We start from the raw sequence: 17,934 nt of genomic DNA on the forward strand, positions 1-17,934 counted from the left end.
ATCTGGATTTTAACCACATAAATGACATCTAATATATAGAAACGGATTTTTTTTTAAATATTTTTTTTTACTTATCATAAAATAAGCATATGGATATCTATAATACATTAATCACTAAAAGATGATGTTGCTTGAGGAAGTTTAGTTAATTTACACTTGACAGTCTACTACTAAATTTCAATCTTTCTCTTTTGCTTTCTAAAATTAGATTTTCTCAAATTTCCCTTATAGACCCATAATTTACAAACATAAGGATGGTATCTAGATGTTCTTTAGAAGCCTCTTCTCAGTCCGGTATCATGACACCTGTCTCACCCGTCGTCTCTTCAGCGGACAGTGGCTTCGTGACCTCGGTCTCCAGTGTGCCGACACCGGACAGCAGCATGGGGATCACCAGCATCAGCCCAAAGCATTCTGGGAAGAAGCTGACTTGTCAGGTGGTCCATCAGGCCTGGAGGGAGTGCTATCTCAACCAGCCTCAGCACATGTAAGCCAAACCTGAGTTTATTCCCCGTGTTTGGCGTGATTATTATTGAGGTGCAGTGATGCAGCTGAGCTGGTGCCCTCGTTGATCCGTTTGTTCCCCGCAGACCGAATCAGCCAACCGACGTGACGCCGGGGAAGGAAGTGCCAAACGGAGCGACCACGTGGGACTTCAACGATCTGGGAGCGAGAGCGCCCTGCAGCTGCTCCAGGTACTGCAGAGCTGCACCCAAGCTGTTCCATGAAAGGGTTGTATTCATGTGTTCAGTGTCTGAGCCTCGTGTTCATGTTGATGGAGGCTTTGAGCATATTTGAAAATTTAAATCAACAGTCTTCAAAAACTTGCCCGGGAAGAGTCGTTACATTTGTCCAGATGTCCTAAAAACATTACTGAACAACATCAGAGGGTTTCTTACACTAAAACAGGTTGTTTAGAGGTTTTTAAGTTGATTATAATTTTTCTTTATTGCAGGTTAAAGCAGCAGAAGCTGAATCTGACCACCACATCCACTGCCAACCCCCAGACCAGTGCCAACCCCGCTCAGTCCTCCGGCCCGTCGTTATACCCTCCCGCCCCGCCCAAACACAAGACCAGTGACAAGGCAGAAAAGGCTGACAAACAGTCCAAGAGACCAGCTGTGTTTCCTTTCCACCATCGTCTGTCTGTCTCGCAGGAGACCCCTCTGGAGCAGGACTCGCCCGGAGGGCCCCAGCTCGGAGGCCTCGTGGCCCTGGAGCCACCCATCGAGGCCCTGGGCGCTCTGCCGAGCTGCAAGTATCCCAAACCCCTCTCCAACGGCAGGAAAGCCCCCGAGTCCATTCTCCATTCACCGATGTCTCCGCTTCCTCCCACTCTCAGCCCACACCCCCGGGTACAGGACCCAGAGGTTCTGGATGGACCTGTGGATATGCATGTCTGTCCAGATGGGGCTTCAGGGTTGGGGATGATAACCAGTGAGACGGTTGTGTTTACCGCTCTGCTGAGGCAGAGGGAGAATGGGGCTGGCTGGTGGAGAGGCTTCAGGACTCCCCGGACTGATAAGACGGACTTCAGACCCCCTGAACTCCCCACTGATAAACTGGAGGAAGTGAAGACAGAGACAACCACTGAGGGAGCGCCGCTTAAGAGGTAGGAGACGCACAATAACAGTGTTTAGCAAAATGCGAGGTGCTTACTGGAGGGCAGCTAAGAGTAGAGCAGCTAAGAGCACAGGTGAAGAGATTCTGTTATATTGGACAATCCTGCCTGAGCCAGACTTATACTAGATATAAAACAAACAGTATAAAGTGGGGATTTATTGTCAGGTAGTGTGCGTGACACGTCCAATGGGAGTTATTTTAGAAATTGGACGTATGAGGACATAAAAGAAGGTAAACAAGAAAAGAAGAATAAACTCCTGCTGCATTTGTCTCTTTGCCTCCTTCAGACTATACACACAAACTCTCAAGAGATTTAAAATCTCCGAAGAGAGGGTGAGGGACCACATACACACTCTGGGCCTGCTCCAGCAGCCGGGCGTGGAAGCTCTGCGGGAGAGCGGCGACGATCCCTACGACTTCAAGGAAGGAGACATCGAGTACACTTTCTCCACTACTAAGAGATTAAAGGGTCAGGGGCGAGAACCCAGCAAGAAGGCCAAGGTAGGTAACACAGTTTAAAAACGCAGAGCAGTAATTAGTCCAGATTCAGGAAAAAAACCTAATGAGGCTTAAATTAATACTTTTATATGAACTATGGATCGCATGACTGCTTGTAAATGAGGAGCCCACGGAGAAGTACCACCTGCAGTTCTCCGCAGCTTTGTTATACTGTCTTAGCTCAATGTCATTTTTTTCAGCCAGCAGCTTATCTGTTTTTTTTTTTTTTTTAATCCTCACAGCTTTCATCAACCTTGTTGCAGCAGACAGCTGTTTTCAGTAGAAAACCTCTTGAATCCTCTGTAACCTACCTGCTCGGCACCAAGCAGCAAACAGACATAGTTAGTGACCAGCTGGTGAACATAGTGGAGCCGTGAGCAGCTAAAGAGCCAGATATTTCCCTCAGGAGGTGGCGGCAAACCAAAAACAGCTAAATAGAGTGAATAGTACTCGGTGGCCAGAGACGCCAAGTGAATGCTGATGATGCTCTGAATCTGCTGGATTTGTAAATCAGAAATGTTTTCTAACATTAAGTTGAAATCTCATCTTAACATGTCAGTATAATACTGACAGTTTATCTCTGATATTACAGGTTTAACTCCTGTATATAAAAACTGCACACAATATTTGCACAAAATATAATTTCGGACAGAATTGTGGCCAAAAGTCCAGAGGGTTCATTTTATGACATGAAAATGAATCTTGAATTTGTAGTGAAGTCTATTCCACGGCACAGAAAGGGATGGTTTGGGATTTTGCCCTACAAAGCACACGTGTGACACATGTTATTCACAAAAGGGACTCTTGGCTTTATATTTTGTTGAAATTGAGCCTGAACTGAAAATATTCTCATTTTCCTCTAATTCGTCCACCAGGGAGAAGAAATCACCAGCAATGGTGCACTGCCTGATGGAAAAGACGCAATGTCCATTTTTAACTCGGCTCCAAAATCAGGTGGGGCCATAATCACATCCTCATATACGTATTGTACGCAGTCACTCTCTTTGGTTTAACGTTGTTTGTGTGTTGGTGTCGTAGATGAATCCAGTCAGGATGACGGAGCTGCTAAAGCCAATCCTTCTCTGACCAGAGAAAAAGATCTCGTGGTCAACATCTCTGATCTCGACAACATATTTGATGAAGATGAGGAAGAGTTGGGGGTGAGACATCATTGTTTACATATTATATCATTGCATGAATTTCTAGCAAACACACTCTAATCAGCACGAGAAAAGTAACATTTGTGGAACTAGTTTAGTGACACCAACAATCAGGTCTTAGTGTAACTTTCTCATCATTCATTATGTTTGATGCTTCACTATTCTGGACCACAACATATTATATTAAATAAAACTGACCCTCTGATATATTGTGTACATTTTTTTTTTTAGACTGTTTATCCAAATCAGCAATCAACCAAGCTGCCGGTGTCGACAGAAGAGCGCCCTCTTGGGAAAGAAGGAAGAGTTGCTGTACCTTATCCATCAAGTGAGTGACGAGTGTTTAGAATGAAATACAATTTAGTGGAGTCTAAATACACTTTTTATGTGTAGTCACCACAGCCATCATTTATATGTGACAAATATATTTTCATTTGAGTATTTCTGAACTCTATTAAACATCTGTAAATTACTCTCTGCTCCTCTTCCTGTCTGCTTTCAGCAGTAGCAGATCTCCAGCGGATGTTTCCCACCCCACCTTCTCTGGAGCAGCACCCGGCCTTCTCTCCCATCATGACGTACCGTGACACCCCGAGTCAAGAGCCCCCCGCACCCAGCGGAGCAGCGGACCACCTCCCATCATTAGCCTCCACCCAGTTCACTGAATATAGGATGGAGCTGGAGGAGGGCCTGGCTAGTCCCCGGCAGGAGGATATCAAGGTGAGCAGCGGTAGTAAATATTTATCTCACGTATACGTCAGTATGTTTAGTTATGTGCAACTTTACATTCAAGCATGAACTGAGAAAATGACACAGAAGAGTCTGAACGAGTTGACTTATAAATGATTTTTTATAAATTATTTAAATCCACTTTAAATTTTGGCCTCAAGGTGAAGTGAATACAAGGACTTGTTGGCTGGCAGGAAACTAGTGACTGAGCAGCTGGTCAGGCATCATGTTGGAATCGTTTCACTTATTCGCTAATTAGCTTTCTGTGTGTTCTCAGTCAAACATCTGTACCGACTGCAGGCTGGGAAATGCTAATTATAGTAGCAGTTAGCTTCTGTTAGCTGCATCTGCTTGTTAACACAAACGAGTTCCTCCAAACAACATGCATTGTCAGCATAACTCGATATGTGAAACATATTGCACAAACAGGACTGAAAAATTCATTTTAATACCAGACTCGACTGCATCGACAGTCGATGGCGAGAGAATTGTCTTAAGTTGTCATAGATGTTTTTGTTGTTTGTGATATGTTGTTGGTTGTCAACATGTCATGAATAATCATGTAGAATATCTGCTTGGAACATTTCTTTAATAATCATTCATTTGAAATGTACATGATACAATATCTGTGGTGGGAAAACCAAAACAAACAAGGATTTTATTCTAAGTTTTATCTGTGTAGCTTTCCATGTGTGACAGAGCTCCCTTGTTGTCCAAAACCACATCAACGAACCACAGCATTACACCGGCTGCCATCTTCCTTCATTACAATGAACCGGGGCACTGTAGTTCATTTTCAGTTGATGTCACTAAACCACCGTGCTGCTGTAAACACTCACCAGAGCACACAATGTGAGAGATGTTCTCTAAAAACCACAGCGCAGCACGCTTTTATGAAATTATTTATCTTTAAAAGAAAACAAAAACTCTAAAATGTCTATTTATAAATAGAATGTTTTCAGGGGAAGTTGGAAAGTGCAGAGATGGACTGACATACTTTGGGGGTTTTGGTCGTTAAATGGATCGCCGGCATCATCCTTTCAGACCATGCCAGTGATTTCAGTTTATTCCTTAAAACGTTCAGCTGGTGGATTAGCAAACATTTTAGAAGCAGAAAGGACTCTTAAATAGTGCTGAAGAGATGAATCCAATAATGTGGTCACAAACCCTCTCTCTTGGTTGACCCCTTTGTAAACCTGCCTCCTAAATTTCCTCACTAGATGAAGCATCAAAGAGAATTTTGACTAAATCCTGGCTTTCATCTCATTCATTGCAATCAAACGTTTTCCTTTCTGTCCAGCCCCAGATGGGCTCCTCCATGTTCGCTCCACTCTCCTGCCTGCCCAGCCAGAGTCTACCGCCGCTCAAGATTCCCGAGCAGTGTTACTACCGTCCCTCCTGGGCCCTCTTACCCAAAATGGAGCATTTCCCATCGGTCATGCATTCCCAGAGTGCCGCTTTCACCAAGGATGGATACACGTGAGTAGTCGGCTTTGACAAGCTTTCGTTACTCGGGGGTCGTAAACATTTATCACGCTGTTACTTTTAAAGGTTCTATTAAAGTTTTAGGAATGGTTTCCAGGAGAATGTGGTTTCTAAAAGATTGAAATGTTACGTTTACTTTTGAGCCTCCGTAGAGAGAGTGCAGCGCTCTAAGGATGGCAACGTCTGTTGGTTCAAAGGCTTTTCCTCTGTTTGAGTGTCAGGAACAGTATGACCTTGAAGAGCTGCTTCAGTTGGACTAATCTTGTTTGTTCTCGTCTTCTTCGATGTGTGTGTATCCAGAAACATTCCCAGTGTCAACACCCTCACAGACCAGGAGTACGGCCAGATGAGCGCCACCACTGCCTCCGTGAGCACCACCATTGGCATCCTCCCGTCACCTGCCACGCCTCGCTTCTCTGTGCCCACCCCACGAACCCCGCGGACACCCCGGGGTGTCAACGCTGCGAGCTCCGGGCAGGGTTCAGTGAAGCAGGATGGTACTGAGCTGAGCTCACCAGCCTCTACTCCCTCAACCGGCCTGCCTCTTAGCTCTGTGGAGCCCTCAGCCCGGCCAGGACCGTCTCTGCCTGAGGCCCACAGCCTGTACGCTATGCTTCTGCTCTCGGACTCCGTCCTTAGTGTCTTCAAGGATCGCAACTTCGACAGCTGCTGTATCTGTGCCTGTAATATGAATGTCAAAGGAGCAGATGTAGGGGTATACATCCCAGATTCCACTTGTGAAGATCAGTACCGCTGTATGTGTGGCTTCAGTGCCATTGTGAACAGGCGGTTGGCGCACGGCACGGGCCTCTTCCTGGAGGACGAGCTGGATATTTACGGTCGGACTTCTGAAGTTGGTCGAGCGGCTGAGAGGAGGCTGGCTCTTTGCCGGCGGGATCCGACTATGAGAGACTCCAGGGCCAAGCGGCCGCAAGATGCGGCCCCCGCCTCTGCATCGGTCATGGTCGTTTTGCAGGAACAGTGTTCTCAGCCAATTTCCTCCCTGGCATCGCTTCACGTCCCCCTCAGCTGTTCCTGCCACGGCCGCAAGGGGGCGCTCCTCCAAAGCTGGATGTCTGAAAAGCAGTGGGCGGATGGGAGCGATGCCTGTGTGGAGTGTTACAATGCTCTGGAGCAGGGGCTGCAGTATGTGGATAACTCCACAGGAGGGAAAGTAGATCCAGCTGTTGTCAGAAGCACCGCTCTTCACTCGTGGCCTCACACTAATGGTAAGAAGTGGGATTGGGCTACTAAAGAGGGGATTTGTATAATTTACAGTCAATGACAGATAATGATAAACTCCCTCAAATCAAGCATTACGTTTTAGATTTGAGTTAAAACATTGTTTAAAATAGTTTGCCGAGCTGCCTTTGTGTTTTAAAAACTACAATCTGTTCTGTGTGTTTATTTGTTTCTTTGGTGTATAGAACCTTGTTAAGACGTGTGCATATGTTCATGTACCCTTTTTTGTATGTATGTGTGTGTGTGTGTGTGTGTGCGCGTGTGTGTGTGCGTCTCTGGCCATCTCCAAAGTGGTGGATATGAGCATGTTGTCGTCACAGGATATGGTTCGTATGCTGCTGTCTTTGCAGCCTTTCCTGCAGGACGCCATCCAGAAGAAGAGAACAGGACGGACGTGGGACAACATCCAGCATGTTCAGGGTCCACTCACCTGGCAGCAATTTCACAAGATGGCTGGAAGAGGCTCATACGGTGAGTCCATACATTCTACGTGTTACCTGTAATACTGTAAATGTCTAAAGATGATATTGTGGATTGGCTAAACGTGTCCTAATCTGTGTTTGTCTCAGGGTCGGAGGAGTCACCGGAGCCTCTGCCCATTCCTACGGTGTTGCTTGGCTATGACCGGGAGCGGGACTTCTTGGCGTTGTCCCCTTTGGCATTGCCTTTTTGGGAGAAGTTGCTGCTGGAACCTTATGGGGGCCAACGGGATGTGGCATATGTGGTGGTGTGTCCCAATAGCCCCTCTCTGCTGGCTGCAGCCCGGGCCTTCTTCCAGGAGCTCAGTGCTGTTTACGAGGTAGAATATTGGATTCAGAGGAATTCCTCAGTGCCGTGGTCGCATTGCAACTCCTATTTGGATCAAACAAGAATAATACTGTGAACAGATTGTGGCTTTTCACGTAAAATTTTTTCCTAATGAAATAATTATTTCATTTCCAGACGTGCCGCCTCGGGAAGCACCGTCCTCTGGCCAAAGTGTCCAGGGATGGCCTCCTGCGCGTGGGGGAAGAAGTGGATCCAGAAAAACTGGAGGAGCTGGACGTGGATCAGTGGTTGACTGGACCCTGGGCTGGACAGCAGCACACCGACAACCTCAGCAAACTTAAACTTTACGCTTATGCTTGCAAGCAGCAGCTAGGTGAGAATAAATAAACAGATTATCTCTGATTTTCACTGTCAGTGTATGAAGTTAAACACAAATTCCGTTTCCTTCTCTCAGCTCCGCAGCTCTCAGCCCTGCCTTTGGACAGCAGTCTTCTGTTGCCTCCCAAAGTCCAGCCTCCAGTAAACAACACATCTTCAGCCCAGCCTGCCTCTTCTGGGCAGCCTCAAGCTTGGACCGCTGACGGAGAACAAGCTCCAGGTGCTGTCGGTTCAGCAAATGCTGCCACTCCAACTGGAGCGACCTCAGGCCAGACAGGGGAGACAACCCAAGGAGGAGCCAGCGATTCCAAAGGTCCTGCTAGCTCCACACCAGCAGAAAACCCTGAACTGTAAGATGGAGAACCCACTGAGAAACGCTCACATCTCAAACGTTGCCACACATTTGAATGCGTACAATTATCGTCCAACGTCCTTCCTCTTTGCTGTTTTTCAGCTCCGCTGAGCAGTCTCGAATCGGCATCCCCACCGTGGCCGACTCCACGGACAGCCACGCCAACCCACCAGCTATTGTTATTTACATAGTGGATGCTTTTCTCAGCTCGAGTGGTGCGAGAAATGAAGGTGGAGAGGAAGAAGAGGGTGACGGGGTGGAGTCGGGTAGCATTTGGCTACTTGGGCTCCTGCGCTGCTACACAGAGATGCTGCAGACGTTGCCTGAGACGATGAGACCTGCGCTGGTGCCGCAGGTACGAGAACACTTCTTCAGTTCTCAACTGGGCAGGATTAGACTGTGACCGTCATGTCTGACCATCCTATGTCTGTGTTTTAGGTGGTGCCGTGCCAGTATCTTCTGCAGCCAGCGAGTGGAGAAAGCCATTTGTACCTGCAACACTTGCGCTCTCTGGCCTTTTCTTGTTACTCCCAATGCAGACGTCTGCTACCGCAGCAAACACACATCAAGTCCCTGACTGGTTTTGGCCCAGTGTCCACTGTCAATTTGGTCCTCAAGAGTCCGGAGGTAAGCATGGAAATCATATGGAATATGGAATCATATTCTTATACATAAAATGGCTGTAATATACTTACTCATGCCTTTATTATTTCTCTTTCGTTTGTTTTTAAATCTGAATTTTCTCATTCAGCATCCCAGCCCACTCCAGCTGTACACTCCACCATTCATCCTCGGTCCGACCCGTCCCAAGCAGCCAGAAGCAGGAGAGATATGGGCCGAGATCCCTCCCAAGTACAATGTGCTCTATGTAGGATACTGCCTATCACATGACCAGCGCTGGATCCTGGTGTCCTGCACTGACCAGCAGGGGGAGCTCCTGGAGACCTGCATTATCAACATTGACGTACCCAACAGGTGAGGCACGGTTGTTCGTGGTCTATAAAGAGTTGCCATTTTTAATACACGTGAAAAGTTTATGTTTAGTGTGAGCTGATCTCTCCATCTTTTACTATTGTTTTTTTTCTTGCTTCAGAGCACGGCGTCCCAAGGTATCAGCGAGGAAGATGGGACTACAGAAACTTTGGGACTGGTGTATTGGGATCATTCAGATGACATCACTACCTTGGAGGATTGTTATTGGTCGATTAGGCAGACTGGGCCACGGGGAGCTAAAAGGTGACGGACATAAAACCTCAAAAAAATGTGCCTGTCATGTTGAATACAATATACCTTTTGATGAGTCATGCTCAGAGGAAATAAACTGTGCCTGTGACCAATTCCCTATTATCCACTTGTATTACCTTCATTTCTGTGCAGAGACATGTGCATACACGTACTCATAACCAGAGTTGTATTAAATTCTTATGTAGTTTATTTGTCATGTCTATGTTTTCAATTGTTTCTTTTGGTCTCTACTTTCCTTCAAAAACTTTAAGAGATCAAATGAACTGTGAAATCGTTCACTAGAAGACTTTTTATATATCCCTTCTAATGTTTTGTTCCCTCTCTCACACACACTCACCCCCCACCCTCTCTCTCAACCAGACTGGAGCTCACTCCTCGGGGAGCACTCCCTCCATTCAATAGGACGGCAGCTCAGGGAGGCTTGTCGAATGTGTGGGATCTCAGCTGCTGACTCTCCCACCATCCTCAGCGCCTGCCTGGTAGCCATGGAGCCACAGGGCTCCTTGGTGATCATGCCTGGTAAGTAGCACCTCCTCTGGATATTAGGGTGCATGGGTGTCTTTTTTCTTTTTTCACATTAACAATTCAGTGACAGAAACGGTGATAAATTAGCCACAAGATAAAGTTCTTTAAGTATATGAGTAGATTCAGTAAGCATTACATATGTTGTGGCCACTTTTGTTTTATACTTAATTTAAACCAATATCATTGCCAGTCGCAGTGTGAATACACACCTGAGCTTTTCTGTGTTTCTGTGTGTCCAGATGCTGTGACCATGGGCTCAGTGTTTGGCCGCAGCACTGCTTTGAACTTGCAGACCTCGCAGCTGAACACGCCCCAGGACGCTTCCTGTACACACATCCTCGTCTTCCCAACGTCTGCCACTACCCAGCTGGCCCCCAGCTCCTACCCCACCGAGGACAACAATGGTAACGACCAACAGTGTCACAGTCATACAAGATTATTACAAGATTATTTAATATTGCTTGAGACATTGATGAAACTAAAACCTTGTTTAAGTGTAATGTATTTTTGGACCAACAGGTGGCATCTTTGAACTAAAATGTTGCTTCCTAAATCCCATGAAAAAAAAAAAATCACTTCTATATCTGAACGGCATTGTGCTTTTTCAATTAAGGGCATTCAATTAAGGGCTCGGGGATATTAAGGATCTTGTTGTTGATAAATAAAGTTTAAACTAATGTCCTCACTTTCCTCACTCTGTTTTCTTCCTCAGACGACATGTTTGATCTTCCCTTTCCTGATGAACTGGAGAACGACATTGGCCATGACATGATGCTGATCACAGGGAACCTCCATCCTTCCCCCAACACCTCTCCTGTGCCCTCGCCGGGCTCTCCGTCCGGGATGGGAATGGGATCACATTTCCAGAACACCAGGGTGAGTGAGAAAGAAATAATCCTACAGCAGCTTGAAACAAAACACATCCTGTAAAAAAAGGTAAAGCGATTAAATATGAAAAGACATCCTACTATTTGCTGTATTTACACAATACCGTTGAATCAGTATTTTCAAAACTATTGTTATGAAATGAGAACTCTTAATACTGACAAACTGTTGGTTATCAACGTGGGCAGAGTAGAGCTGCCCGTACAGGAAAAAAAACCAGGAGTGTCCCATGTTTTCATGTTGTAACCTATTGTAACAGGGACTACGTAGGTCTCACACATTAATTACACCACGGAAATGCTTCCAAACCACATGTTTGGGCAAGATATGTGCACAATCACGTGTGTCATATGGTCCCATGATTCTGTGCACAGGAGAAAGTTTCTGTAGGACCCCATCTGCAGAGAAAATGTAAATACACGTGTCCTTCTTGTGTTTGAGAAATTTGTTGGTCATTGTCTGTATTTTTGCGTGTATAACTTCAAAACCATACTTCCTCATTCTATACTATATATTTACACACTGTGCAGCATCTTGGCTCTTTTGAAAGATCACATACTACAACAGAGAAATGTCTGACAAGACACAAAGAAATCCACCGTCCACGTGTAGATATAAACTACCAAATGATAAGCAGCGTTGGTGTGGTGCTGCCAGAGTGAAGCAGGACGACACTCCTCCAGAAAATACAATGTTCACAGTTCTCCTGATCCAGTTGTAATTCATTTATATCTTTTAAGTGCTCGAAGATCCAATCATCTCTAAAGCGTGTGCCATGTAAGAGAGCCAATAAAAACAAATGGAGCGGGCAAAGTTGTCATATTGACATTTAAAGTGTATTGATTAATTCACAATGTCAACTCTACTAATTATTTGCTGGCCCTGTCCTGTGTCTGCAGAGCCAGGGAGAGCGCTTGCTGTCCAGGGACAATCCCCCAGAGGAGCTGAAGCAGCAGCCGCTGGCTCTGGGCTACTACGTCTCCACTGCACAAGCAAACGGACTTCCTCACTGGTTCTGGGCGTCCTGCCCGCAGGCCGAGAGCCAGTGTCCACTCTTCCTCAAGGTACTTAAAAACAGTGCAAATACTGCGGGGGTGAGAATGCTTGTAAAACTTGTGTGATTTTGAGACGGAGTGAGAAAGAAAGAATTTGTTTGATTGTTTGGTTAAACTTCAAAGAGAGGAGCTTCATAATTTGAAACTGCCGTGTGTTTCTTCACTTCAGGCGTCTCTCCACCACCACATCTCCATAACACAGTCAGATGAGATGGTGTCGGAGAAGACTAAGAGGACCCCTCACCCCTTAGACTCCAAGACCACCTCTGATGTGCTCAGGTAAATAAATTATGGTAACCAGTACTTAGTGGAATTAATAAATCTGTTAAATCTGTGATCCATAAGAAAGAAAAGCTCACATTGGTGCTTTTATGATTATAGAAATCAAGTTTGATTGAACGGATAAACCTTCAGAATATAAAGAATTTGTACATTTTTTAAAAGGTCAGAATTTCTTACATATTGTCCTTAAATATAATCTAATTTGCACCTGTATCAAAGGTTTGTATTGGAGCAGTACAACGCCCTGTCTTGGCTGACGTGTACCCCCGCCACCCAAGATCGCCAGTCCTGCCTGCCCGTCCACCTCGCGGTACTGATCCAGATGTACAATGCCATCCTGAACATGCTATAGCTGTGTGAGACTTCAAGGACAACTCTTGGGACTTAATGGTTACCTTCATTTCTCCTGTGCCTACTCCCCTTTCCGACCACCAGAGAGCGCCAGAGCTCCTCTGTTGTTTTGGGTAGACATGGATTTCATGGCCAAATAAAGGACAGGGCAAGTTAGACTATCCGGTGCCTGGAATGTAAAGGATAAGAAGAGTCTCTGAACAATAACCGCTACACCGTGAAAACCCAGTGCAGTGAGTACCTTCCTGACCGGTTCTGTGCCCGCTTCGGTGTTTTTGAGCGGGAAGCAGACGGATCTAATCCCATCGAAATAGTCCCACATGGGCAGCGTCTGTTTGTGGCATTTGAAGCTTCTGTGGATGACATTTGCAGAGAAGGTCTGTATGATCCCCTCACCTGTGAAAAGGGGACATCTTTGCGGGTTCACATGACTCCATATTGTACAACCAGCAAAACGGCATGAGAACACAAAACACACGTCTTTGTTACATCGATGATGTTTTTACATATTTTGTATAGAACTGCACTGTCGAGCTTCTCGGAACTTGCAGCTGGTTGCTGAAACTTTTACCTTTTGCTCTGAGACGGGACATCCGCCCTCCCTCTTTTACTCCAAAGAGGGAGCATTTGATAATGGCACTTTTTTTCCTCACCTTCCAAAGTGTTGTAGATAACGAACACAATGGAAATTATTTGACCGGTTAAGACGGAAGTGTTGTTTATAATGCAAGGCATACATTTACAAAGAATTGAGACTTATTTTTAATATTTAAAACAAGAAAATGAGAAACTTAAACAAGGCCTTTTTCCCAATCGACTATTAATTGTCTTGGGATCTAAATAAAAATTTGTCATTTTAATGCAATTGTAAAGATGCCATATTTATACAAATTATATCATGTCATAGAATTTGATATATAAATATATATATGTATATACAAATATATATTACCTCTTCCAAGCAGGCACTTAATGATAAGGGGGATGGGCAAAGCCAGCTCTTTAGAAGTGGACACAGTATGAACATTTATCAAAGAAGATGCTTTTTTAGTTCCTCTTTATTTTCCACAGATACTGAACATTTTACCTTTATTTAATGAGTTAAATTAAATTGATGCAGGAGATACAGTATACTGCATATTTATAAAGTGTTCCTATTCTGCTAAAAAAAAAAACTTGAAATAGGCAATAAATGACCATGGTATAGCAAGGTTATTAGATATTTAAGAATGATACTTTATTTCATTGGCTCTCCTAAATGATGTCAAGCGAACCATTAGAAAGGCCTGTCTCTTCAGCTTCCCTCAGTCTGCTCTTTGTTAGAGTCCTAGCATGTTTGTATATACACGTTTTCAGCTGTGTTTTTTGGAATTTCTTAAAGCTGTACATTTCATGCTGGTTGGTTTACTTTCAAGTAATTCATATCAAAGTATTTTTGTTTTTTGTTTTTTTGCTTTGAGCTTTTTTGATATACAGTATACAGTACAAAACTCATTTAAGTACAGCCAAGAGGTTACATTGCCAAGTAAGTATACACAAATGTACAGACAAGAGCAAGTTTATCAAAAAATTTGTTACATCTGTCATCCCTTTGGATATCAAACAGATCCACTTCAGTGGGAGGAGGTCTGTTACTTTTACACTCTTTTTTAGTAAATTATTAAAATTCTTGAAAATGATGCTGTGTTCAGTGTCCTCCTTCAAAACAGAAGACATAGACTCATTTTTTAAATTTTTTTTATTCCATTTTAGTCACTCATTACTTGGTTGGTCCAACATCTGGTGTAATGCAAATATATTTACTCACATACTGCACTTAGTTTTGGCATATTTTCCTATGTTATTATTCTACTACTAACATTTATAATAAAACTTTTAGCCAAAATAACAGAATGCACATTAGTGTTTGTTGTAACTTACAGTTTTTGTGCCAATTAAACTATAAAAGCCATCAAACGGGGGTCAGACAACTAAATATGTTGTAGTTTATTGTGTTTGCAATAAGATATGTAACAATTTTGATTTTATTTTTTATTTTTTTTTTTTTTTTAAAGCATAGAACTTAATAGTAAAATGATGTGATTAAAGTGTGCCGTTTAACAGTACCTCTACACAGTAGAACAAGTTGTGAGCAGGAAGATACGCCTTTCATTACACTGCTGTCAAAAGGTGTGATTCATTGTCTTTCAGCATGTCTTCCATATTTTAACATCCGAGGAGATTACTATCCATCGAAGGAGAACAAAGTTTACTGACTGGTTCATTAGAGCAAATGAAAACACTGAATGATACTGTTGTGGGACTTTTCACCCAGATTTTGTCATTTCTGTTCAACAAGAAAATCTAGTTTTATAGCCGTCTGTGCAGCTCATCCATGAAAACATAGCTGATTAAAATATTCAGGAAGCACAAAGAAAAGGGGACTAAAGTAAATACACTGTTGCCACATTAAAGGAGTGCCGTTACTGCACTTACCTGTGTCACTGGACCGTTAAAGGAGTGCACACTCACCGTGCAGACGGCTGGAAGCTCCAGGTTTTACTTTATAAACTCAGACATGCTGTCTGTCTCAGCTGTTTCTCCATATCAAAATAAGATAAACCATTAACTACAGGAGAGCCTGTTAAGATGTGCATGTGTGTGTGTGTGTGGGGGGGGGGGGGGGGGGTATCTGTGTGTGGAGGGGCTATTACGACATCAAGATTGTGCACAACTATTTATGAAAAATAGTAAATGCATTTGTCAAACAAACATTAAGGACTTATAAATTGGTTTATTGTGTGTATGTCAGGATTCTAAAGGATGTCCTCTTGAAGGGATGTAAGAGCTATTCTCCTTTTGTGTGATGTAGTAGGGGGGGGGGGATTATAGAGTGTTTGACCATCAGGGTCACATAAAATCACTGAGTGGAAAACTGTATTTTAAAAGAACCTAGAAAAGCCTAGTGGACAACAAAAAGTCTGTCTTTGAGGGACTGGGCAGCTCGAGGACACCATGAATGAAACGGAGTGGGTAGCTGAAGAGTAAAAGCCACTGAAGAGTCACTTGTCATGGTGCGGCTGTCTAATGGCCATCACAACTGCAGGAAGTGGACTCTTAATTGACTGCAATGTGTTTTCCACAGATGGCCTATTAGACCATGGCCATTCACCTGTTATCTGGCTTGCCAAGTGCTTTTTTGCAGCCAAATGGCCTACAGACTGGACAAAGGAGGCCAGGGTCTGGTTTGACATAGCATTAGTGCAAACCCAATTAGAAGCCAATTACATTTTATGTCGCTTTTCTGCCAACAGTGCAACACACAAGATGACAAGGTTGTTTAAAAAAAAAAAAAAAAAAAAAAAGCCCTTAAATTCTGGCTTGTCATAAAAATGTTATCTTGGGTTAATATTTAGAATATTCCAAACCCACAGATTCAGTTGTGTATATGTCCCAAACATAATGGCAGATCCACTAAAGTGCCCACCCAACCTGAATTCAAAACAACACTATAGAGGAGCTTATTTGAACAAAGGTCATGACATTGTCTGACTCACAGTTGAAGTACAGATGAAAATACAGTTAAAGAACAACCTGTGAAGACAGAAACAATGGGTGCACTTCCAAGTTTCTCTAAATGACTCATTGTTACACTTCAGTTGGTGTGCTTGGTGTCATTCAAATGTTCCTGTGAATGTTTATCTTGCCAGAACTGATGATGCTGTCTCCCGTCCCTCCAGAAAACATCCCGTACAGAGCGGGAGGTGCATGAAGGGGCAACGCCGCCGCCGCTCTGTCACTCCAGATGACCCGTGAGAGCCTCCGGTTGCGTGCGTGACTTTGGCAGCGCGGCGCCATGAGCTGTTTTGACATGCCCTCCCTCTAAAGTGGAGGCAGCTGGGGACTGTAGCTTCACACCGCTTTGTAGATGGTAGTAACACTTCTGATCTTCGAGGAGAAAAAGCAAAGACACACACAGACAGACACACACACAGACAGACACACACACTCTTTGAATACCTTGCTGTCTGTCTGGTGTCTGTCATGGCAGCCTTCAGCCAGTGGTCATGGTGGGGGGTGGGCAACGTGGTGGGTCCTGTGACTGTCTGACCCCTGATATTCCAGCCAGGTCAGGAAAGGTTCAAGAGCTGTGTGTGGTGCAGGTCAGGGTCCTCACCAACCGATAGGAGAGCACATTAGGACTGACACGACCTCTAAAGATGCTTTTCCACCAAATGTTCCAGGAACTTTATTTTAGTTCTAAAATCTTATCAGGCTGCTACATGCTGGTTAGTTTAGGACATAAAGTACAAGCTTAGTGAAGTGTTTGCTTTTGCAAAGTACATAACAATGCTGAATAAAATGCTCCCAAAAGTACTAAAATCTTCACTATTCCTTGAGCAGGGACTTTTGGTGGGCCTATTGCGGGAACTATTTGGACCTTTGTTCTTCTGGTGGAAACAGAGAGTTCGTGAAAAGGTTCCATGCAGTTACATTTATAAATCTGTTAACTCCTACGGATTTGATCCAAATGCATTGGATCATTACTGGATTGTACTCTTTTCTTTTTCTTCTTCTAATGTTGTTGTTGTTGTTGTTGTTGTTGTTCTTTAAAGGAGCAGTGTGTTGGATTAAGTGGCATCTAGCGGTGAGGTTGCAGGTTTCAACAAACCGAAGATCCCTTCTTTCACCCTCCACTTTCAAGCGTGTAGGAGAATCCACGGTGGCTGTGAAACCTGCAAAAGCTCCTTTTAAGAGCCGGTGCTTGGATTGTCCCTCCTGAGCTACCGTAGAAACAAGGTGGTGCACCATGGCGTGTTCCTGATGTAGATATGAAGGGTTCATTCTAAAGTAACAAAAACAGGGATTGTTTGTTGAAGGTGATTTTACACCAATGAAAATATATAATATTCTATATAGAACATAATAGATGCTAAAAACATCCTACACATCGGTCTTTTAAGTGTCAACTCAGCATATATATAAAAAAAAAAAAAACATACCTTAGTGTTTACACCAGTAAATCTATACAAATTTTGATATATTTTATTTGGTGAGCTTTTGAGCCCTTTGCTGAGAGACTTTTGCCATCAGACCAATGTTGTCGATGTGCTTCCAGAAAAATACCCAGTTACTCCACATAATTACAATTATTGGGTGATCTGGCCCTCATATTCTTTACTACGCTCTCCGTTTTAAATTAGTAGTGCTACCATCCATCTATAATGGGAGGAAATGTGCAATTATCAACATCTCTTCCCCTCACATCAATAGAGGAGCTCAGTTGCTTTTATTAGGTCATCAGTATTCATTTCAATTAGTGCCCTCACTTTCTCGTGCTCCTATGCTCTGCCTGATCCACCAAGAAAATCCTCAG

General features: G+C 43.9%; 1 protein-coding gene across 2 annotated transcripts in view; it reads left to right on the forward strand.

Moving 5' to 3' along the window:
• Positions 1 to 14,257, forward strand: part of LOC138630718 (mediator of RNA polymerase II transcription subunit 13-like) — a 73,770-nt gene extending 59,513 nt beyond the window's left edge. The window contains exons 8-31 of one of the 2 annotated variants that reach the window (XM_069715215.1): positions 331 to 487; positions 591 to 695; positions 956 to 1,612; positions 1,911 to 2,124; positions 2,997 to 3,075; positions 3,160 to 3,281; positions 3,513 to 3,609; positions 3,787 to 4,001; positions 5,311 to 5,489; positions 5,796 to 6,724; positions 7,029 to 7,208; positions 7,307 to 7,536; positions 7,680 to 7,878; positions 7,960 to 8,233; positions 8,338 to 8,590; positions 8,674 to 8,862; positions 8,987 to 9,210; positions 9,329 to 9,471; positions 9,841 to 9,999; positions 10,245 to 10,409; positions 10,718 to 10,881; positions 11,790 to 11,954; positions 12,115 to 12,224; positions 12,447 to 14,257. In XM_069715215.1, the coding sequence (XP_069571316.1) occupies positions 331 to 487; positions 591 to 695; positions 956 to 1,612; positions 1,911 to 2,124; positions 2,997 to 3,075; positions 3,160 to 3,281; positions 3,513 to 3,609; positions 3,787 to 4,001; positions 5,311 to 5,489; positions 5,796 to 6,724; positions 7,029 to 7,208; positions 7,307 to 7,536; positions 7,680 to 7,878; positions 7,960 to 8,233; positions 8,338 to 8,590; positions 8,674 to 8,862; positions 8,987 to 9,210; positions 9,329 to 9,471; positions 9,841 to 9,999; positions 10,245 to 10,409; positions 10,718 to 10,881; positions 11,790 to 11,954; positions 12,115 to 12,224; positions 12,447 to 12,579 (5,342 nt within the window). In that variant the 3' untranslated portion in view covers positions 12,580 to 14,257. Of the gene's footprint in view, positions 1 to 330; positions 488 to 590; positions 696 to 955; positions 1,613 to 1,910; positions 2,125 to 2,996; positions 3,076 to 3,159; positions 3,282 to 3,512; positions 3,610 to 3,783; positions 4,002 to 5,310; positions 5,490 to 5,795; positions 6,725 to 7,028; positions 7,209 to 7,306; positions 7,537 to 7,679; positions 7,879 to 7,959; positions 8,234 to 8,337; positions 8,591 to 8,673; positions 8,863 to 8,986; positions 9,211 to 9,328; positions 9,472 to 9,840; positions 10,000 to 10,244; positions 10,410 to 10,717; positions 10,882 to 11,789; positions 11,955 to 12,114; positions 12,225 to 12,446 lie in introns of both variants that reach the window. The other variant, XM_069715214.1, reaches the window with a different exon arrangement.
• Positions 14,258 to 17,934: the final 3,677 nt, after the last annotated feature.

Source organism: Brachyistius frenatus, unplaced genomic scaffold, assembly GCF_029030835.1.
Source record: "Brachyistius frenatus isolate BFR_SWC_R1_liver_20210118 unplaced genomic scaffold, ASM2903083v1 Contig_140, whole genome shotgun sequence".
Classification (NCBI taxonomy): Eukaryota; Metazoa; Chordata; class Actinopteri; family Embiotocidae; genus Brachyistius; species Brachyistius frenatus.